General features: G+C 41.5%; 1 protein-coding gene across 2 annotated transcripts in view; it reads right to left on the reverse strand.

The window, feature by feature from the left end:
- The window catches only part of LOC138100675 (dual specificity calcium/calmodulin-dependent 3',5'-cyclic nucleotide phosphodiesterase 1C-like), a 48,410-nt gene extending 24,842 nt beyond the window's left edge, over nt 1-23,568 (reverse strand). The window contains exons 1-2 of one of the 2 annotated variants that reach the window (XM_068998556.1): nt 23,511-23,560; nt 23,229-23,392 (exon numbers count right to left, since the gene is read on the reverse strand). In XM_068998556.1, the coding sequence (XP_068854657.1) occupies nt 23,229-23,313 (85 nt within the window). In that variant the 5' untranslated portion in view covers nt 23,314-23,392; nt 23,511-23,560. Of the gene's footprint in view, nt 1-23,228 lie in introns of both variants that reach the window. The other variant, XM_068998559.1, reaches the window with a different exon arrangement.
- Nucleotides 23,569-24,110: the final 542 nt, after the last annotated feature.

The raw sequence follows: 24,110 nt of genomic DNA on the forward strand, positions 1-24,110 counted from the left end.
AAACGCTTGCTCACCTTGAGGGGATAAAAAATGTTCCTCCCCAAAGCTCCAGGTCACAACAGACCATCTTCCTGGTGCATGAGCAGCAGGCAGCAACCTAGCCAAAAGGGATTGGAGAAGGCCTTACCAGTAGTCATTCTCAGTGCTGCAGAGGAGGGCAAAAACCCCTGAGGACCAGTGCCAATCTGCCCAGAGGGGAAATTCCTTTCTAATCCCAGCTCTAGTGACCAGCTGTTTCCTCAGCATGTGAGCAAGACCTGCCTCATCATCATCCCACAGACTGGCCACACCTCCCTGGAGATGCCCAAGCCCTATTCTATGTCAACCTAGGGCCATCTCAAGGACTTCTGAGAGTGGCCAAATGCCCTCAGTCTGATCACATTTGGGAGCAAGAACCCTTTCCTTGCCTAGCAGGGTGTTCCAAAGCATTGGGAACCCTGGCAACATCTCTGCATCCCATTTCTTATGACTGCTGCACCAGATTCCAGAGGGGATGAGGATGGAGAGCTCTGTAACGTTCCTTGGGAAGGCATTCCCTTGGTTTCACCAGTGTTCTCCAGATGAAAAAGCTTTGGACACCTCCAGGGACTGGTGATTCTTCTCATCTCCAGCAGCCTCGTCCAGCCTTCTCCAGTCTTCCTCCCTCAGGCCGTCCAAGTAATTCCACCAGCTCCTCAAGGACTTCCTTTCAGACTGGCTCACCCCAGTCCAGCTTTGACACTGGGACAGGGGAGGATGCTCCCTTTTGTCCTGCCCCAGGCAAGCCAGTGACTGCTGTATTGCAGGGTGATGGCACTGAGATATGGGGGTGATGGGGCCCCCCATGCCCAGCCCTATCTGCAGCAGCCTCACCCACTGTCTCTCTACCCAGTGTCCTTTAGAGCCTTTGGGGAAGCTCAGGGAAGCCCAGGATGCTGTCCCTGCCCTTGGTTGCCATGCACTGGGCACAGCTGCGGGGCAGCCCTGATGCATCCTCTGCCACTTGGTTCTCAAGCACCAACCCATGCTGTTACTCATCTCTCACGGCACAGCAGAACCCAACCCTGCAGTCTAGAAACCACCCATAATAGCAGACCCCTCTCTGCATCAGAGCTAACCTCCCCAAGACCATGCCACAAATTACTTGATCTGTCTGGACACAAACCCTTTTCCTGGAGCACAAGGGGACTGATTTTGGCAACTGCAGTTTGGTGGAAAGCCAAAGTCTAACCAGAGCCATAGGTGTGGATGTATGCTGACAATGGACCACCAATGGAAATTGCACAGGTTTGAAAAACAAGTGAGAGGAGATAACACTGGTGAGGTGAAAATGTCAGTCATTTTTCAGACCTTGAACACCAGTTCACAAGGAACTTTTTCACTTGATTGTCTGATTTACAAAATCTAAACATGCATGTAAAGCTCAGTTTGAATTCCATCCCAACCTTAAAAACACTTGTTTTACCCATGCTCTTATGCTTCATGAAATAAGCTTGCATAAGTCCTACCAACTCTAAATCAGCACCAATTCCTTTGATAAAAATGACCTTCTGTGATGGCTGAGCAATCACAGTTAAATTATACCACCACTTACATACAGTAAGTGCCATTGTAAGTGCCATTTGCAAAAGCTGCAGGATGCTTTGCGGTCCATGTGCAAGGAAACAGCTTAGATGCAAAGAGGGTGCAGACCCACCACCCAATGCTACAAGCTGCGTTTTGAGACAGATAAGGAAGAAGGACAATAAGAAGCAGACCCTGCAGAGGTGGGGTGATGCTTTTCATCATGCCAATTTCCTCCCTTACACAACTTGCTCAGGTGTAAATTTTCCCCCCTGCCCCCACGGAAGTATCAGGATATTCAAATTTACACATAGGCCTGAAGATATTCATCCCTTCCAATGGGGCATAACTGGTTCAAGTACCCTGATATGAGAGCAGCTGTCATGTCTTAGAAGGTGTAATAAACCATCAAAGACCCCAAAGTGCCCCCAGACTAATTTCTGGGTCCTTCCACCAGAGGACTGCACATGATCCAGAGTTTTACTTCAGACAGTGTAAAACTTCCCCCTCTAGGTGAGATACCTGGGCATTCCCACCTGAACCTGAGTGTATATTAATCCATTAAACTTCGTGTTTTCCAGGCTTCCCCCAACCCTGACAAATCAAGACTGCAACCTTCACTTTGACCAACAGACATCAAAATTCCAAAAATCAAGTCTCATCACTGGATCCACATGTGATGATATTTTTCTACTCTTACCTTTTCTTTCTCTTTCTTTCTTTTCCTTTGTCCTGGTTTCAAGGCAAAATGTCAGCCAAGGAAGGCATGAACCTTCCTGGAATTGAAGGAAAATCCATCCATCTAACTTATTGTAACTTTGAAATTATGGAGCTTCCAAGCAAAAATGTAGGAAAAAGAATAACAGCTCTTTATTATTTATATATATATAACAGAACAGAACAAACTCAGTAACAGAAGCGCCCCCACTCATCAAGCACTGTTTCACCATTAGTGTAATTATGACCACGGCTGGCAGGGGGCGCTGTTGACTCTGGCAAGGCAGAAGGCTTTACTGACTGCCCCAGGACCAGTAGGGGGTGCTTCGATGAGAGCTCGGCAACCTCCTTAGGTGTCTTGGGCAAAGGGGAAGAGGGGAAATTGCTCCTTTTGTAAACTTACGAGCAGCAATTGGTCTTGGGATCACCACCAGCAGCTGGCAGAAGCGGTGAAAACAGGCAGATCTGATCCTAGTGCCAAGTCACAACGTAACATTATCCCAGGCCACGTACACACCCTCCACAACACATGCAACCACTCCCCCTGATCCCAAAGGGAAGGAAACCAGCCTCAGCCCCACCCCTGAAGCATCCCCAGCCGAGCTTACACCTCTTGCAATATTCCCCAAACTGCAAGAATTGGGGGGAACAGTGACAATTTCCAGCACAAATTATCATGGGATACCCCATTGCCATGAGTCACCCCCCACGACATCCTTATACATTTTCTTAAGTGTTATTTTTATAATATATACTGCTATATTTCTACAGCTAGTAACCAGAAGGGTACATCCCTCCTTTCCATTGCAACCAAATTTTTCTAAAATAAGCCCTATGGATATAGTTACAGATATAGATAGATATAAACAATAGTCATTCAGTGTCGCTTCACTCTAATTTGCCCCAAGGGATCTATTAATAAGAACCTCAGTTACCCTGCCTTCAGGGATGAGTTGTAACAGGCTCAACACACATAAATCTATGGGCCTGGCAGAGCGGTAAGAGAAGTGGCCAACCTTGTTGCAAGGCCACCGTCTAGAATATTTGAAAAATCATGGAGATCATGGGATATCCCTGAAGACTGGAAGAGAGCAAATGATATACCTCCTTTAAGAAGGGCCCCAAAGAGGAAACTACAGGCCCATTATTATTAATTTGCTCCTGGGAAGGTAACGGAACAAGTCCTGCTAGAAACTACTACAAAACAAATGAAGCAGTGAATTGGGAAAAGCAAGCACAGGCTGGCTGAAGGCAAATTATACCAGACTAACGTAACCTGATCACCTGCTACAACAAAATGACCTTTTTCACCATGACACTACATGGTGGAAGCAGTGGCTGTTGTTTACCTAGACTTCAGCAAGATGTTCAGTGCTGTTTGCCATCCCACAGCCTTCTGGTAGAACTGGCAAGATACAGATTACATGGGTGGTCTGCAAAATGGATAAGAAATTTGCTCACAGGCCGTACTCAGCTGGTGGTGACCAATAGTTTTTACTCAGGCTGGCAGCCTGTCACCAGGGAGGTCCTCCAGGTATCAATACTGGCCCCATGCTGTTCTGCATCATAATAAATTATCCATATGATAGGACTGAAAGCACACGCACCAAGTTTGCTGATGACACTAAACTAGGTAATGATGTGGACATGTTAGAAGAAGGAGCCATCTTACAGAGACATGTGGACTGGCTGGAAATTGGGCTAGCAAGACCAAGTTTAACAAAGACAAGTGCAAAATTGTTCACCTGGGACATCATAACCAGAGCCCAGTATGGGCTAGGATCTGTGTGGCTGGGAAGTAGTCTTGCTAAAAGGGACCTGGGCATCCTTGTGGACAAGCTGAACATGGGTCAGCAGTGTGCCACTGCAGCAATAAAAGCACATCTGATCCTGGGCTGCATCTGTAGAGACATTACTAGTAGAGATAGGCATACAATCATCCCATTCACCACTCCACCTGTAGTATTGTGTCCAGCTGTGTCTCCACAATTCAAAAATGCAGACATACTGGAGAGATTCCAAAGGAGGGCCGTGAAGATGATCAAAAGGCTGGTGAGACTACTGTAGGAGGAAAAATGAGGAGTTAAGTCTTTTCTCCTTGAAGAAGAGAAGGCTCAGGGGAGACCTCATCACAGTATTCCAGTACTTAAATGGCAGCTCTTAAGAGGATGGAGGGTCTCTCTTCACAAGGAGCCTCATGAGGGAGAAGAGGGACAACAGGTACGGGTTGAACAGGAGATGTTTCATCTTGGTATAAGAAATCTTTTACAGTAAGCAAAATCAAATCACAACCTTCCCATGGACACTGTAGATTCCCCATCACTGGAAGTTTTCAAGATGCAACAGCACAAGGTGTTAGATAATGCTGTCTAGGCTTACTTTCCCACAAAATATTGGATGAGATTATCCAGCCTGGGCTGAAAAAAAAACCATAAATCACTATGCCTGCAGAAACAGCCTTACTGTACCCACAGCACAGCCAAGGAAATGTCAGGCCTTTCCCACGGTCCTAGTTTCAGCCAAGGGCAGGATTAATTTTTTGTGGTAGCTATGAAGGGGCAGAGCCTGGGGCTGTGTGGTCATGGCCAAGACCCTAAGGTTAATCGACACTATCTCACATCATTTGCAGGGGCAGGGGGGGCGGGGAGAAAAGGACTCTTTCTCTTTCTTTCTCCCCCTCTCTCTTCTAAAAAGAAAGGCATTCCTTTCCAGGGGAACAAGAAGTTTCCAGTAAATTGCTCTTCTCTCAACCCTCAACCCATGATTTTCACCTTTTGTGCCCCCAGTTCTCAACTCCATCTCCAGAACAAGAAGGGGAAGTGAAGAGGGGGAGCAAGCAAGCAGTATCTGTTTTGGGAGAGTCTCGGTGGGGCACTGAATTGGGCAGTACCACTCCTAAACCATGACAGTCACCCACCTAACTCTTTGTATTTTACAAAGTCACATTCTTCACAGGAAAACAGTTAGAGGGATGATAATATTATTATTAATAATAATAATAATAGTAATAATTTTTCAAGCCTGTAAAAGAAGGATTTTAATCTCTTGAGGATTTTCTAAAGAATACTATTTGTGGAATAAGCAGTACCCCTGGATTCAGGCCAGAACATAAGCACAATATATTCAGAAAGAAAAACTAAAATCTTTAAACTTGACACAATTATAAAATTTCAAAGAACAGTTCCAAACTGTCCATATCAAGATTTCCTGAACTATCATCAGTTTCAGCTGCAGCTATAACCAGACACAGTAGGATTTGGTCTCTCAGAATAGAACTGCAGATATAACTGATTATTACCTGAATACACACAGTGTCCTTTCAGTGTCAAATAAGAAGGTTTTAATGTACTCAGCTTTAATATATAGATTTTTGAAATGCACCTTAAGATGCAGAAATTTCATCAAGAGCTGAATAAGAAAAACTGAAAAAATTAAATATGCACAACTGAAGCAAATAATTTTTTATTTCTTTAGATGTCTTATTAAAGAATCAAGGGATACAACCTTATTGAGTAATCACTGAGTAGTTTGTAGATTCTTTTTAAAAGGAAATCTATGTCCCCCGTTATTGAAATTTGATGTGACAGCATAATGTAGTATCACAAGAAAATATAGTCTCATATTCCTAAATATAATCAGCCTGTTCATTCAATATAAAGAGTCACATGAGCTAGTTTCTGATGGCAAGGTTTTAAAAGCAAAGTCAATAGAAATCGTGAATCTCAGTGAAGTATACTGCAACCTGGATTTACATTGATCTGTGCATATATATGGACACTAATGTACACATTGAACAGATTTAGTGTACAATGAAAACAACTCAAGATCCAATAGTCTTTACAGTGCTTTTGTCTCTTTCAAAACAGCACAATTTAATAAAAGTTTTAAAAGTCCTGTTTTAAGAAATATATTTGTAAAACTAGTAAGTATTCAGAAAGTGTTATTAGTTTGAGTACAACAGAGTGATAACATAATGAGAAGATAACTTCCAAGCTGAAGCCAGCTGGGGTCCATCCACTTCACAGCTAGCTTGAGTAAGTTGTGTATGCAACGTTTTAGACATTCACTAAGATATAATCCATGTCATGGTTTGACACTGGCCAAATGCCAGGCACCCACAAAAACTGCTCACTCACCCTCCCCTGCTGCAGCTGAGCAGGCGAGAGAAAAAATTTAAACAAAGGGTTCATGAGTTAAGGACAGGGAGAAAATACTCCAAGGGCAAAACAGCCTCATCTTAGAGATACAAAGTGAGTCTATTACTGACAAAAGCGAAGGATAATTAGGAGTAAAATAAGCCCTTAAAATACTTTTTTCTCCCTCCTTCCCAACGACAGCACAGGGAGACAGGGCATGGGGGTTTTGGTCAGTTTGTCACCCAAGGTTTTCTTCCACTGCTCCGAAAGAGGAGTCCTTCCCCTGCTACGCCATGGGGTCCCTTCCCACAGGAGACAGTTCTCTGTGAACTTCTCCAATGTGGTTCCACTCTCACAAGCAACAGTTCTCCTAAAAGTGCTGCAACATGGGTCCCTCCCATGGGGAACAGTCCTCCCAAAACTGTTGTGACATGGGTCACTCTTCCACGGGTGCAGTCCTCTAAGGACAGGCTGCTCCAGCTTGGAAGCAGGGGCCCCCTCTCTCCACGGGGTCTTCCACTGGATCACAGCCTCCTCCAGGCATCCACCCACTCTGGCATGAGCACCTCCCTCATGGGCTGTGGGTGGATCTCTGCATTCCCCATGGACCCCCGTGGGCTGCAGGGGGACAGCCTGCCTCACTATGGTCATCACCACATCCTGCAGAGGAATCTCAGCTCCAGCACCTGGAGCATCTCCTGCCCCTCCTTCTCCACTGACCTAGGTGTCTCCATGTTGTTTTCCCTCACATGTTCTCATCCCTTCTCTAGCTGGAATTCAAACGTCCCCCCACTTTGTTTTGATTTTCTTCTTAAATATGTTATCACAGAGGCATTACCATAATTTCTAATTGGCCCAGACTTGGCCAGTGGCATGTCCATCTTCAGAGCCATCAGGGATGGCCCCCTCCCACTTTGTTTCCTCTGCAAGGAGGATCCAGATTATAAAGCTTTGCTCCATCTGATGTTCTAAATGCTGATGCATAATAGCTGTGAATTTTAGAGGATATAAAACTGTTGAGGCAAGAAAAGTACTCAGAAAGGGTAAAGGTCAGAAAGTCTCAAATTACATAGTATAACTTTCAAAGTATTTCAGAATATATGCTATTGGATTTTGCACTCACCCCCTTTTGCTCTCAGACTCAGGCTCTGAATTGAAAAAGGAGTTTGAAAGCTTAAACATTTTAAGAAAATAAAATTATGTCACATTGACTAAGGCTTGCACCAACTCACAGTAAATTTTGGGCTAGCAATCCAGAAATCAGAGGTTAATCTCTGAGGAAACTTTAGTATTGCAGCAATGAGGATGTCCTCATCACGACCAAGTTGTGCAACTGATCTCTGGGTCAAACAGAAAAATAATAGAGGACAATGACCAAATTGGAATTACATTTTCATGGCTTTGAACATACCCGCTTTGTTTCGAAAAAGCACGCTGGAAAATAAAGCTTAAGAGAAACAATGTCAGAACTTGGCTGTCAAAAACAAAATCACAGTATTTATGACCTACACTTTTGTAAGCAAGGTAATATTTTTTCTTTCAAGAAGAAATTCAGCTGTATTTGTAATGCTAAAAATTACAGTCTGAAGTAGCTCTGTACACAATAGAGTAGTTGCTCCATGTTTGTCATCCCAGTTGCTAAATTTCCTTTAAGTGAGTCAACTAGCTAATGGCTTCCTCTCCAAATAACAGGAGGTCATTTCAATGAATCTAAATACTACTTCATCTGTAAGCACATGGAAGACAAGAGATGGCAAGCGTACATGTATTAGTTAGACTCATTTAGCAATTTCACAGGAGCAGGTCTAGACTGCCACCACCACTCTAAAATCATTTAAAGAATGTCAAGTGTCCTTGGTTTTCAGATGATGCCTTGATAAAAACAAAGGAAGATCAAAATGTACTTTCTTTTTATCATATCCTTTGCTCCCTAAATTATACTTTGTAATTAGAAGAATGATATTTAAACTGCACCCTTGGCAAAGTTAATAAAATATGTCAACTACTGCCCAAGGCAGCAACTACTGACCACAGAGTAGTCAAAATAAACAAGTATCATTCAACTGAATTCCTGCTTTCACCATTTGATGTTAGTGACCAAAAGAGGCAATCCTGTCCTTTCATCTTGCATTTATTTCCTTATCTGCACCAAGATGACACTGAAAGAAAAGCAAAGACACTGATTTTATCCAGGATCAATTCCTAGTTTTGGTGCTTTTCCCAGACACAGTACCATCTACAGTGCCTGAAGGTGATGAGAAAGCAGAAACATATTGAAGGGAAATGGCAAAATTACTTGTTTCAATGAATGAAACCAGTGGTTTGAAATACCTTGAACTGCTCAAAAAATTTTTGTCTGACTGACTCGCTTCTACCAGTAAAAAGGGACTAAAACAGCAATACACAGAGTAAGAACATCCACTATCACATTTCTAATTAATATTCCTATTACTACAACTGGTACACCAGAGGAATGAGAAAGACATTTAAAACTTATTTTTAATAGCACTATTGCTGATTGCTTTGAACCATCTGAAATCTCCCCTGTGGAAAGCTGGCTGGGGGTAGAATTAGAGGAAACTGAGAAGTTATATTTGCATCCTAACAGAAGTTTAAAAGTTATGGAAATTATAGGGTAAAATATAGTTGTTGCTCCCAGGATGGAAGGCAGCTGGCATGCTCAAAACCTATTCCATGATGATTCCCTATACACATGATCTGCAACGCGAAGCTCCTGCTAAGCAGGATGGAATGGAGGGTGGAGTGGAGACACCAAGGCCAGTCTCTGTTGAAATCCTTGCAGGGAAAGGAACTCAATGGTACTTTGTGGCTAATAAACCATGTAACACCTGTCAGCCAGGGGAGATGGGGGAAGATGTCCTGCTGCTGAGCCAACAGCTGTGGGGAAATCACTCTGGTTAGATGAACATGGTTCATTAAAGCCTAATTGTAATGTTAACAATCCCAAAGTTCCTCACCTCCAAGGTACAACTGCACCTCACTGGGCACATGCTCTATATTCTTTTTGACTGTATCTTTAAAAGCAAAGCAAGATAGTTTTACACCAATCAGTAACAAAAGTATGCATGACTAGAGTCACTCAAGCTCAACCTGAACACAAAGAAATAGTATAAAAGTAAGGCAAGAATGAGGGAAAAATACAAAAAATAGTATAAAAGTAGGTTGAGAATGAGGGGAAAGTTAGGGAAGACTCCATCATAACTGCTAGGATCAGTTGCCGGGCTGAACCTGTCTTCTCCCCTATAGGGTAAGAATCATACTCTATGCATGCTGAATACTTTTGTTGGGGATTAGAGCTTGTCTGTGTGTTGTTTTGAATATATTTTTGTAGTCAGATACTATCACTGACAATCCTCGAACCTTTAACCTGTCACAATTTTGTATTAATAAAGAGTGTTATTCCACAAACTGTTAGTGTGAGTCCTTCATGGGCACTAGCATTTGCCTGCAGTGAATAACAGATAAAGAGGAAGACCCACTGAGGAGTCTCCCGTATGCTATTGGTATATTTCTCTAAGTCAGTTAAACCACCCTCCAATCCAGCAGGACTGCTCACTGAAGGGTTCCCCTAACAGGATGCTGACAGACTGGTCAGGCACAAGGTTCTCAACTTCCCTGGGGCACTGACAGCCAAATTAAACACTAAGGGTCAAGTATATCTCCCCATTAAAGGTCAAGGAAACATTTCTTTTTCATGTGACATCCCCCTAATGTCCAATGAGGCAGTTAAGTTTGTAGATACTAAATACACATTTTTTATTGCTTTTCTGATGTTTTAACTATTTTCTTCAGATTATATTTCCATTCAAATACTGTATTACACTTCTTGTATTCTAGGTGGACATAAATCTTTGGCAGCCACTTCCTCAGAAAACTCCAACACAAAAGCCCTTGCTTAAAAAATCCCTTTACAATGAAGGGGCGGGGGGGGGGGGGGGGGGGGGAAGAAAAAGAAAGAAAAAAAGGTAAAAGAACAAGAAAAAAAACCTGTTTGTTTGGGTTTTTTTTACATTCTTGAGAAACAAAGTGAGGGCATACAAGCATGTGTGGTCATGGCAACAGAAAAAAATCAGTAAGTAACTTTCTGTTAAAGAAGGCTGGAACTTGCAGAGTTCTGGAAAATGAAACAAACTGTGGAATGTTTCAAAATAAAAATTAGATAGTAACTCTCCGTGAAACATCAGTGTCTCACTATCGTTATGATTAGAAGTGTTCAACCCACTTCTTTTGTCCACTTTGATCATTTTTCCCTTCTTCTCAAACAACTTATGTATTTGAAAACTGTTGCATGCATGTCCCTCATTTTATCTTTGACAGACTATTTAATTACTCATTCTACCTTCTTTTTTCTAAAAGCATTTTTTCTAGACCTCTAGATTACAAAAGCATATGAGGAGTGAGAGGAGCGTTTCTCCAGATACAGATATTGACAAGTGCGATACAGTTATCCAGGCTCCCTTTATAGACAATAGAAAGAAAATGTCACTTCTAGGGCATGATTCAGCTCAGCCTAAGATTGATGTCTAAAATAAGTCAGATGAACAACACCTTAAAAGAATCTATTTCTCTTCATTGATTATAAAGGAAGCCAACATGATTACCTCAGTCAATGATGCCTTAAATTAAGTGTAATCCTGCCCTGACTGGGTATTGTGTGCTGCTTGTACAGATCATGTTTGAGATTCTCTCCTTGCAAATAGTTGGGCTGTGTAGAAACTACCAGTAATACCACATGCAGTGGTAGCTACAGCATAGGAGCTTGACCTCACAAATGTCTAATCTGATGAGGAAAAGCTCTTCTTGGAAAGGTTCTCAAGCAGATTCATTGGAAAGTTACTGTGGAAATTTTTTTCTCCATTGGTAGAGCACAGTTTGACAATAAGCTCTTGTGGCCGTGACCCTTTGGATCTGAATTTTCTAATAGCAGCTAATTTCTCACAGGCACCTTTATCCCCTTGCTGAACATACACAAAAAAAAGGAAACAATGTGTGCTGCAGGGATGAAATAGGGTGATCCTTAAAAAAAGAAAATTAAAACAAAACTCACTGACCTGGGCACAGCTAAAAGAATGCTAGACCAGAAGTTCAGCTTCTGATATGGGTGAGGTTTGGAGTTTCCTGTTCGTCAAAGGAACTGGCTTTCAAAATAAAGGATCCCTTAACCATCACAGAGCAACAAACCTTAACCTCAAGTACCTGCCAGCTCTAATACAACATCAAATCAAATTATTCTCTAGCATGGGGAAAATGCATTAACTCCAGAGCAGTTTATTAATAGGTACTTAAATTGACAGTGATACAATTGCATCCTCACTTAGCCGAACAAACACTTCTGTTACCTGGAAATACAAGACTGATACAGGCATTACTCTACATCAGTAGTAAGATACTAAGATGCAAAAGTAGGTGGTGCTTTGGGAGGGCAAGTCTTAAGGGTCACAGAGACATAAGTTAAGTGCTTGTATTCACACATGACAGCAGAGCCTTGGCTGCCACTTCGTTACAGAAAGGTTCTGATAACTATCAACAACAGCATACCTCTTTATGATCTTAGTGCAGTGTCCTGGGTTGAAGTGTATTCTATTACCATCCTCATGAGCAGTGGAAATCAGGTGGGGCAGTGTTTCCTTGCCTCCGCCCCCCAGACTATCTTGCTGTTAATGGCCCATCATTGTCCTGCTGCATGACTCAGAGATAACTCCCTCTGGACTATCTTCTGTTAATGAGCCTAATCAACACTTGGCCTCATGACTCATTACCCTATTGTGAGATGCTCCACCCAGAGGGAGGAACCAAGCATCCCATCGTGGATATAATCTGGGACTCTGCGCACCAGAGACACTCTTCCCATTGGATTTCCAGAGGACAGGAGCCCCACAGCCACCACTGGACTTTCTGAGGAAGAGCAGACCCCTTCTACTACAGGATCACTGCTTCAGAGGACTGCTACCACCACCCTGCCTAACAGGGACTCAGGTTGTATCTTGACTCTGTCAGTGTTTTCTTTTACTTTCTTTTCCTTTTCTTTAATTTCCATTAAATTGTTATTCTGACTTGGTGCCTCCCACTGGTTTGTTTTCAAACTAGCACATGCCGCCAGGTGTAAACAAGTTGTTTCTGCAGAATTAAGAGAGCTAGAGCCTTTGTATCCATAGTAAAATTATCTTTGGCTACGTTGTCAGTGACAGGAACATTCAGAGGATAAAAAACCTAACCACAGTACTTTGCATTTACCTTTTACCCTCATTGCCCTGGATTGTTTTCAACTGCCCTGATTCTGCCCAATATGTGCCACAAAACGGAACACAAGAGGTCATGCAGTACTAGATTGATACCCTCAACAGCAGTTATAGCACAGATGTGCCCACCTTCTGTCCAGCAGCCCTGTTTCCACTGCATAAACCAATGTCATGATAAGTTTCAAGCCTGGAGAGGATCTACAGGAGTGCAGCCTGAAAATACATTTTCCAGCTGGGACACCTGAAGGGAACTGGTACACTGTGCGGTCCCACAATTACTCTCTTCCCTGGCCTAGAGGTTCATAAAGGAGAGGAGATATCACACTAGTGTGATGCCGAAGGGCAAAGCCAGGCTACGCTGATGGGTAGGATGGCTAACTGGGCTTGAACATGACCAGCAACTTTCCTTAGCATCAAAAGCAGTTAACAGTGTCCTGGGCTTCATTAAGTGTTGCCAGCAGGTCAGTGGAGGTGATACTTCCCTACTGCGCAGCATTGATCAGGTCACACTTGGAGTGCTGGGTCTAGTTCTGCACTTCCCAGTGCAGGAGAGAGATGCAGACACCAAAGAGAGTCCAGAAAAAGCCAACAAAGATAATTAAAGCACCTCATGGATAAGCAAAGTCAAAGAGATGAGACTGTTCAGCATGGAGAAGAGAAAGCTTAGGGGGATCTCTCAGTGTAGATATATCTGTAGGATGGGGGTGCAGAGAGGACAGAGATGGGCTCTTTCCAGTGGTGCCCAGTGACAGGACCAAAGGCAATTATGCACACACTGAAAAACGGGAGGTTCCCTCTGAACATAAAAAACACCTTTTTTTTCTTACTGTGACATTGTCCAAGTACTGGCACAAGTTGCTCAGGAGCTTTTGGAGCCTCCATCCTTGAAGATATTAAAAAGCCATCTGGACATGGTCTTAGGGAATCCTGGTATAGGTGAGTATGCTTGAGCAGGGGGATTGAACAGGATGGCCTCCAGAGGTCTTTTCCGTACTTACCCGCTCTGTGATTCTGTATGCTTTCACGTTTTGCCACAGCTACAAGATGCACTGAGCAGAGAGACCTCGCTGGGAGTTTGGAGGCTCTAAAAAAGACTATCAGCTCTTATGCTCTTCCTCTAAATTGTCTCTTCTATATATATGCGGTGAATAGGACATACTTTTGGGACACACATCATCTTTCATGCTCCCCCCATGCAAAGACTGCAATAATACCCAGCCTGGACTGATTTCTATGGCAGTTCATAAAGACAAGCATTTCAGGCTAGTTGATTTACTAAAAAAGAAACATGGCTAACCTGACAGAAAAATTTTCATTCCTTTAGTTAGATATAATTCTGTACTACAATGAACAGATTGTGTAAATGCTGAGCTACTATTTGTATTAACTATTGCTATTTTCCTGTAATAAAGTGAGCTTTGAACACACTTTCAGGTACCAGGAAGCATGGCTGAGATAGTTAACTATAAGTCAAATCCACATTTCTGGTAGCAGGCTCTGTCTACATTTTCTCTCTCTGGGTCTATTGCAAAAGCCAAAAAGAAAAGAATACCCACTGTCTCTGATTTCAATTGTTTGTATCAGACAAAGAGATGACTGGGAAAGGAAATAGGCACTTCTGAGTTTTCTTTCTCAAGAGATGAACTCACTATTTTCATACTTACATAATTTGCATATGATTTGCATCTTTTTTCCCAGCATCCTAGTTTAATTTTTATTCTGTATGCACCCCTGGGATCATCACTTTGTCCGCTCAGGTTTTCATCAGATATCTTCTTATATGCAGACAGGTCCTACTCTGCAGAACAGAAGCATGCTGCGAGCTCTGTCTCTCAGCTCCTAGGAGAGTTCACTTTAAAGGAACTTCAAAACATGCAGTCTCTGGAAGTTTTATTTACAAAATACTTGTGTTTACAAGGCAATAATCCCATTGTTTTCAATAGGGACTAATTATACACCATTTCCTTTGCCCTTCTATTTCATTCTGCAGTCCCAGGGGATCCAGATTTAGCCTCATGGCTGTGAGCAGGACTTCTCAGGAAGTTCCTCTGATGCCTGCTCTCCCTCCTTTCCTGGACAGGAAGGGGCCTCAGGCATTATCCAAGCCCAGAGGTGACCCAGAGCACACCTAGATAACACTTGAGGAAGCATCTGCCAGGAAGCCCACACCTTGTTCTGTGTTTCCCTTGGAGGAAACATGTCTATTTCTGAACACATAATTTTTCCCATTCCTTTTTTCCTACATATCACTCCTAATGTTTCCCCATGGCATTCAAAAAGCGAAGGGAACAAACGAATTAAACAAGGAAGGCAATTAAGTGTGAATGATGCCTTTACAAATCCTCTGTTTGGATCTTCTATAAATACCAGGTCTGAATTTTACCCTTGGGCATTTGTAATTCTCCTAAATTTTTGTACAATTGCTGCATAGTTTCTTTATCCTTCTGTTCCCATAAAGTCAAACAAATATACACATGCCATATAGGAGAACTGCAAGGGCCTTAGCTACCCACATACATGTGGAAGAAACAAGTAAAATTTGATTTTTGAATGCTTTGACTCCTAATAATGATTGACTCTCAATACTAAAAGAGAAAGGATATGCAACATGAATCCAGTGTCCTTATCCTCATCTTCAATGGCTATAAATCTACTTTAAGTCCTTGAATTAAGAACTGAGTTAAGTGGTACTGAGTGAGCAAGTTGTCTACCCTCTCCCCTTTCCCAATACACTTGGCAGGTTTCATCACTCTGCACAACAGTGAGGAGGAGTGGGGTGATTGGAAAGGGTACTAAATCAACAGACATAAAACATATCATCATGCAGAAGTAGCAGCAAGATACCAACCATGCACTGCCATTTAATGGAAAGAGATGATGTTTGCACCTAAGGAAAATCTTCAGGGGACTGATTGCAGCTGCTATGACAACAAGAGGGAGGATGTGACATAATGACCTAATGACTTTCATGTTGTTCCAGTGAACCACTCTACTCAGCAGCTGGGAAGCCAGTAGAGACTTCATTAAGTGCATCTGTTCAGTAATTACTGCAACCTTCCCTGCACCACGACTCTAACGTTCCATGCAGTCATAGCACAGAGCTGTTGGATGTAATCATAAGGGTTCGTTTCTCAGTCCTAAAAATTTCAAGCCTGTAGCTATTAGAAATTTGTCATTGAGTTTCAGCAGGTCTGTTAGACACAAGCTCTGTCACCTGGCAAGGAGAAATAAGGAGCAAAATCATATCAGCATAACCTTGATGAAGTCTTGCAAGCAAGCCATGGAAAACCTGAATGATTTGCCTGCCTTTGTATGTAGGGCAGTTCCTTTTCTAACATACAGCAACTTTAACTGGAAAAGACCAGGACAGATCCTTTGCTCATTTAAATCACTGCAGTTCTCCTGACTGCAATAGAATGATGAATATTTACTGCTGGTCAGGATTCTGCCTCTTGATTTGATTTGCACTAGTACACAAATAAGTGAATGTTATGTCAAAGGAGCCTTTTGCTTTCTTAATCATGCAAAGCTACAGAACTAGGAAAAATGAACTTGTATTTACACTACATCAAGACAATGGACCAATTACTAGAGCACAAGGGTTTAAAACAGAAAATTTGCAGCAAAAACAAAAAACCTTAAAGACAGTTTGACAGCTCCTAGACTTTGATCCTCAGCAGGAGGAGGAGGAGGCAGACCTCTGGCTTTTGACATGGGAGAAGGAACTGTCTTGAGAGAAGGTTCTCCCTGTCAGAGCCTGCCTGCTCAGTAACAGGCCTGGCTGCCTGGCTACCTGCCTGCAACTGAACTCAAAAGGCGCAGAAGAAGTCATGCCTCTATTTCTTTTGAAATGTAGGGATTCTAGAAAATCTGAATTTTGCAATTAATATCTTTGTATCAATTCAGAAGGCACTGGAAGCAGGAATAATTGGCCAAAGATCAGAAAGAAAAAATACCAGAGGCAATGTTATTTCTCACCACGGTAAAAATGGGCCCCTCCTTGTAGGGAGTAATCATCATTTGTCCTCCGTGAAAGAGGTCTGACTGCATTTCCTTTCCTTTCTTTCCAGCACAAAGAGAATAGGTGACCTCGTCTCCAGCCAGGTGTCTCCACCTTCTGCCCTATTTGCACCTTCTGTTTGAGGTTCTGCTGACTCACAAGCCCAGTTTTCATAGCCACTTCACATTAGTGAATCTAATTCCCAACACATTGAGGAATTCAGACCATTCAGTGACAAAGTCCTGCAGATAGATTCAGAGGTGACAAAGCACCAAAACCTGGACACATGTAATTTGCCAATCTTACCAAAAAAAAAAAAAAAAAAAAAAAAAAAAAAACCACAAGTAAATAATTAAAGGAACACTTCCTTACAGTAATGATAGTGAGTTTATCCATTAACATCTCTTCTTACCCAGAACTGCCATGTATGGAGCTTAATTTCAGAGAATGGGGATGCCCATTCACTCAAATCAAAACATGCAGCAAAGGTTTTACTTTTAGCAGCTTCCCTGAAATATAAAATCAAGGGGAGGAAGGGAAATAGCACTTTTGATGTGACCCTGTCACAGGGCCCTGCAATCTTTTGGGAGCTGCTTCTGAGCCTGTTGTGTAACTCTGCCTGGTAACCTCTTGAAACAACTGACAGTTAAGGGAATAACCCCAAATGCCGTGTTTCTGGATGCCAAGATACAGGCAGCAGAGCACAGATGTGAACAGCAGGTAGCAGTGATAAGGCAGAACATCCACAGAGGCAAATGGGCAGAGGTCCAAAACACATTGCCAGACTTTTAGCCACACTACAGCAGACTGCAAGAACTATTACTATGTTACAGCAGTAACCTGTGGCAGTCTCTACTTAGGTTACAGCAATACACCCCAGCAAAATCAAAGATGTAAGTTTAGTATCAAGACCCTGTAGATGCCATAGTATCACCATAGAATCAAAAAAGCATAGGAGCTGGAATGGGCCTTAAAAATCATGTAGTCCCAAACTCCCCTGCCATGGGCAGGGACACCTGTCACTAGACCAGGCCACTCAAGGCCCTATCCAACCTGGCTTTGAACAATGCCAGGGTTGGGGCATCCACAACCTCCCTGGGCAACCTGTTTCAGTGTGTGACCATTCTCACCTTTTATAAAATCTGCTACAGTTTAAGTACCAACAGCCAGAATTAATATTACCCATCACTGTGGCAGTGACCATCCACCCCAGACAAAGGGCCAGCTGGCTAACTCACCCATAGGCATGCCAACCTATGCAGATGCCTTTCAGGTGTTTTTTCAGACAAAGCAGACAGAGACAAAACTGGTTAAAACTAAAATACCAATCTGAAGTGAAGGGACCGGGAAAATACTCATACAACTTTAGAGCTTTAGTCCACAACCTATTTGCTGCCAGCTTCAGGGATAGGGCTATGCTGGAAGTTAATTTTAATTCTTTATAGTCTTACAACTACATCAGAATTCCTTAAACTACATCAAAAAGCGCACATCCTATTGCAAGCTTAGTATTTGTATTATAATAATAAACCCAGATTTTCCCATTACAAGCTTTCAGACTACACTCTTTACACAGAAATCATCAGTGCTTCCTATCAGCTCTTACTGAGAAAAAATGCTCTCACTAAGGTTTATCAGGAGAAAAGAAAATTCTAAAACACCAATGGTTTTGGAGTTTCGTTGTTTTGTGAACCTTTTGATTTATGTCAACAAAAAAAATTACAGAGTTTAGGTACAATGACAAGGAGAGGCTACAGCCCACAAGACAAGTGGTGGCTAGGCATTCTCCCTTCACCTTTTTGGCCAAGGACATTGTTTGTGTGCAGGCAGAGATAACTCCCCCTCTCCCTGAAAGTGGACAGACCACACAGACAGATATTTCTCCCAGCCTTCCTTTGAAGTCTGAAAGCTATGACACATATGCAGAATAAGAGATTTGTCAGCACCTTCTAATTACACTATGATTTCATTCAAAATGACATTTTTATTATAAGCAACTGAGGGCAGAATTGAAGTATATCTCCATGAAAATGCAGTGTGTGTGCCTGCAGGTGTCTTCTGATACCTGCCTCATTTGTGGGTTTGCAAAGGTGTCCTTGACAAAAAGGTGCTTCTAAAGTTATCTGTCAGGGCTGTTCTACATGTGACATTGAAATGGATGTTGAAATGGGTTCCAAGTAGGGAACTGCAACATGAGAAAATTCCTGACACATTAAGAAAACTACATTTTTAAAGAATTATTTCAAAATAGGGCCAAAATCACCACAAAACAAAACTCAGGGCTTCCATAGTAACTGGAGGGAAAGCTTTTACATGCAAAATGTGTAACAGAGTGTTTTCATGAAGAAAGTTACCTACAAGATTAATAAAGAACTGCTGTGAGCCAGACTAAGTGTTTCAGAGTCACTTCGTTCCTCTCCAACACCTACGTTACAGAACTCTGTAACTCCTCACCACTTCATTCCATAAATCTATTTTTAAAAATTTATTTTATACATTGGATAGGACAAACAGTGTTGCCAGCTGTTTCTGGATATAAAAAGCAGAAAGTTGAAGTTTTACTGAAGTTAAGCTCTTAGTCATAGAAATTTAATAAATGCAGAAGGAAAACATCTTCTTGTTAATACTTGTGTTTATCGTTTTCCCAGGTTTAAAGACAGTGGACCAGCCCCTAGTAAGTCAATTACAACAGCAAGTAACACTTACTGGCATTCTGAGTTAATAGTCTTTCATTTGCACAGCAATGATGAGACAATCCACAGGGGAAAAAAAGGCCTTAACTTCATCTCTGCTATATTTTAGTGGAGGAAAAAGCCAAAGTCAAACAAGAGCTCAAATACAGTATCTTGTTTATATAAAACTTAATGTACTCTGAAATTTGGTGACATAAACCATTTCAAATAAAGATCTTGAAGTCTTCATCTGAGATAGATTGAACTTTCTAGAGCAAACTAAATTGTATGATTCCTGTTCTTGAATAGTCCCACTAAATGGCTCACACTGTGGGTCCAATATAGACCCTTTACATCAACTACCAGTGCAAGAAGACTGTAAAAGTGGAATACTCAAAATCTTTAGTGGGCCAGTGCACCTCAATCCTCCTCAGAGTCTCTGTCGAAACAGTTGTATCTAGAGGAAAAGGATTTGCAACTACCTTGTTTCTTCATACAGAAGAAAGCTATGTGGTGTTGTCATACATTTGCCCTTCTGGTATGGTACAACCCTCTCTTCTGCATGGATCTGTAAAGCCCTTGGGAAGTGTGGAGTTCCTACAGCCCTCGTGTCCCAACACCAATGTGGTAAGCAGCTAAGGTGAAATTTAGAGCAGTTGAGAAGCTGCTCTAGGTTGCTCTGCTCTGCAAGCAGATGGTGGCCAACTCCAGAGACACAAGGGTATCTAACTACAGGCCTTCAGTAAGCTTCTCTTCTTGCACCAAGCTTCTTCTTTGCCCTTATACTTTCATGATCGATGTTAGGCCCAGGTCTTTCATTAATTTTCATTAAAATTTTCATTAAGTCTCATTGTCAGTAATCAGTTTTCAAAACATTGTGAAGATCATAATTTCTTAGCAGTTAGTATAAATGTGAATCAATGCAAAATATTTTCTCTTCATAGTGCCATTTAGGTTGGAAAAGACCTTTAAGATCATTGAGACCAATTGCAAACTGCACAATGCCAAGCACACCAAAAGAAGCAGTGGAATGACCAAACATCCTTCTTTAGTGCTCTCAATCATGCAGTTGGAGGTGACGATAGTGAAGATGAATGTTACAGTTATTACCATGCTTCCCTTCTAATAGTACAGATATTTCATCATGGATCTAACCAAACTCCCAGTCTGTTGTTCCCACTCTGTCTAGAACAGAGTTGGACAACAATTTGAAAATGTTGCATGATAACTGGTATGATTCATTTTGCACCTAAAAGGAAGATATTTTCTCTCAAACTAATATTTCTTTGTTGTCGAGGGTATCAGCCTTCTCTCTCAGATAGTACTACAGTAGCAGATGCAGCAGCTCAACATTTCCCAAGAATTTCTTAAAAATCGTCAGAATACAAAAAACAGAATTCTCATCTGATGGGAAAAAAAGACATTTAAGCCCATACCTGACACACTAATGTCGCTGTGGGATTTCTTGGATAGATTTATCTTCTTCAGTATAATGATTAATAAATACATGAATCATTTAGGACTGTCCAACATACAGTGCTGGTAATACTACATAGCATGTTTACAAAGTTTTTACAGTTATGTGATTCAGTACAATGCACACTTGCCCAGATATAGAAATAAATGTTATATAATACCCAGATCATAGAATCAATACACTGTGTGCATCAAATACAGATGCACATCAAAGAAGATACCACAGGAGCTGCAATGCAACAACTGTCCTAAGAAGCAGAAAAAACCTGAGTCTTGCTTTAAGACAATTTAAAATTAAAGGACGCTCTAAAATGAGTTCTCCTCCTTTGTTTTAACCAATCCCTTTCCACCAATAAGGAGAAATGAAATACAAGTAGATATAAGTGAAAAAATAACAGTTTACTAACAAGCAAAACTCGGAGCCACTGGTGTGTTGTGGGTGGAGAGAAACAGTCTCCCAGAATCCACACAGAGTGGCCCAGTGAGGGACCAGCTCAAGCTTTGCACTGCCAATAAAGTTTGCCAAGTTCACTCTGAAACAGTTTTGATTGCAGAAATGCAGTTTTTCTGGGTGGCTACTGTTGCAAGCCAAGAACTCCTTCCCCCTCCCCCTGAAACAACTTCTGCCTTAAGCGACAGGCCACCACACAAAAGAGAACCCAAAAGGGAAGCCTCTGCCCACGCTATCTCAGCTTTAAGGCAAAAGCCAAGAAGTGAGGGAAGAGACAAAAAAACAAGCCAAAAGGTGAAAAAGCGGACTCTGCCTGTGTGCTCCAATCTTTTTAAGTGTACCACACCTGCCTGCCCTGTGATTCCAGTTCCAGACATGCCACTGAACCTTAAAGAGATAGTAACAATTTTTGGGCATGGATTGATATGAAATACAATAACATTTTTGATTACCCAAGACAACCTTCAGTTCTAAACCCTGAGTCATTTGATCCTAAAATTGGTCCAGTTGTCTTGTGAGCATGAGTAGCATAAAAACAGAAGAGCAACAAACTCATCAATCCTGTTGGTTTGTTCCTGAATAAAAATAAAAACTAAAAAAAAAAAAATTTAAAAATTAATTTAAAAAAAACACTAAAGAAAATGTTCATCCACCAGGCTGACACAAACTGATAAAAACCCACTACTAGTAATTATGGTGACAGGGGGTGCAAAAGAGAGCATATTGCAAGAACCTGTGGAGGGCTTTCCCATTAGAGAAAGAAATTTCAAAAGTAGCACTTGCCCGGCAGTTTTGCCTTTAAAGTGCTATATGAACATTCACAGATAGTTAAGATACCTTAACTATGTAAATATATTTTAATGAAACATATATTTCCATCTCCAATTTTTTTCAGCAAGCTTAATGTTTGCATAATGTTAATGATTGCAAAACAAATTCTCTGTGAATCAGAGGACTAAACAGGTATGTCCTTCTACACCAATAAAAGCTTGTGTCCCTCATTATTAGATGAGATTCTGGCCCAATTATGCTAGTATCATCTAGGAAAACCTTTCCTGATTTCACAATGGCAAGGAAGTGGAATCTCGGTCTTCTTAAAGGTATTCAACAAGATTTTGTATTGATTATTACAAGTAAGTTATCCATCTATTTTTACTTGGATTGAATCTAAAAATGCAAATGGGATGTAAGCTTGCTTTGCTTCTAAGTTCTATATGGATTTGTATAGGGGTACATATATATACACATACCCTAGTAAGATAAGCAATTGTAACAAAGCAGTCTACTCAGAGAATCCTCAAATTTTGTGTACCAAGTCTATTGGAAAAAGCCCTTTCACTTTCAGAAGCCTCACTTTTCCCTAAGACAGCAAACATAAACATGAAACAGCACTCTCCAAACAACTACAGCAATCCATCCTAAAATTCCTAATCTTTCCTCACATTTCTCATTGCCTCAGCAATTTACTTCTTGTGTTTGAGAGCTGTTACATATATCTTCGTGCAAAACAAGAAATTACAAAAGATTATAGAATTTGAAAACACTGGCTAAGTAAACAATATAATATTGCAAAGAAAGCCAAGGCTCCCAAGGATGACATTCTGGGCTCGTAGGAAGGAAATGCAGCTGGCAAGCTGGAAACCTGCAATCCTGGAGCCCAGGTTTTACTGAGGTAAGGTTCCAAAACAAAAGTACTGCAAACATCTTGGTGAACTTGTGCCAAAACCCAGCAAAAACATGTAGAGTGGCTGTGTATCAAAGGCAAGTTTCTTAGGCAGAAGAAAATACAGAAGATGGACTGCAAAACCAATGTAGGCAAAAATTGCAGGTCATCTGTACATTTTAGAGGCATCTATTGACAAAAAGCAGTTGACAACAGCTGTCTTTTACCTGTACTTACTGGAACTACTAAGAAAGACAGGAAAGAAAGAGAAGAAAGAAAATAAATGAAAGAAGACATTAAATCAGGCTTACCAATTGTAAAGCTATAGCCATCAATACTGAATGTAGCACTCCGGCATTTTTTAAATGCTTCCTTTCTGCTACGTGGGTCTGTCATGATCCTGCCAGCTTGTACTTTCAGCAGCTGCCCTTCTCTCCCTCGTGGAAACAGAGCACTCGAGCTCACCCTTAGCTGCCTGTGACAGCACACACACCAAACCTCACATCTTCTTACAGGGAGCCAGATCTGAGCGGCATGCACCCAAGAATTTTCTCCTCCCCACTCTTCTCAACTCTCATTGGTAAGTTACCTACCTGCCTGCTCAGAGTTTAACTGGTTAGAGGCTCCCCTATCAAAACCAGCAGTCAATTAGTGCAAGACTACCAAGTCAATAAGCCAGCTGTAGATGTCAAATCTCTGTGTAGGAGGTAGCATACAAAAAAAAAAAGGTAAAGAGTTAGATTTTGCTGTTATCTACCCACTGACGCTCCCTGTATTCCCTGCTATGCTGTAACCAGTTTCCGTGGCTCCTCTTACTCATGGGAATTTGACTTGCAGCAAATTGTGCTCAGATTTCAGCTCTTCAAATAGAAGCAGCCTGTTTTAATAATTCAAAATATAATGAATCAACCCAAATACAGTACACCATCAGTCATCTGCTACTTATGTAAACAGCAAGTCTCTAGAAACCCAACTGGGAGCAAAGAACTAGAGATTATCAGTAAAGAAGAACATGGGAAAACAACATGTAATTTAGCAGTAATGTTGATAAGTTGAGCAAAATTTTCACGTATGCGGACACACACAAAACCATCTTCCAAACTCTTCCTCCTCCATTTTATCACATGGTTTGCAAACTCATCTCTGTAGTTTTTTTACCTAGTAATGTTTGGAAATGTTGACTCAGAGCACGT

This window comes from Aphelocoma coerulescens, unplaced genomic scaffold (genome assembly GCF_041296385.1).
Source record: "Aphelocoma coerulescens isolate FSJ_1873_10779 unplaced genomic scaffold, UR_Acoe_1.0 HiC_scaffold_128, whole genome shotgun sequence".
In the NCBI taxonomy this organism is placed as follows: Eukaryota; Metazoa; Chordata; class Aves; order Passeriformes; family Corvidae; genus Aphelocoma; species Aphelocoma coerulescens.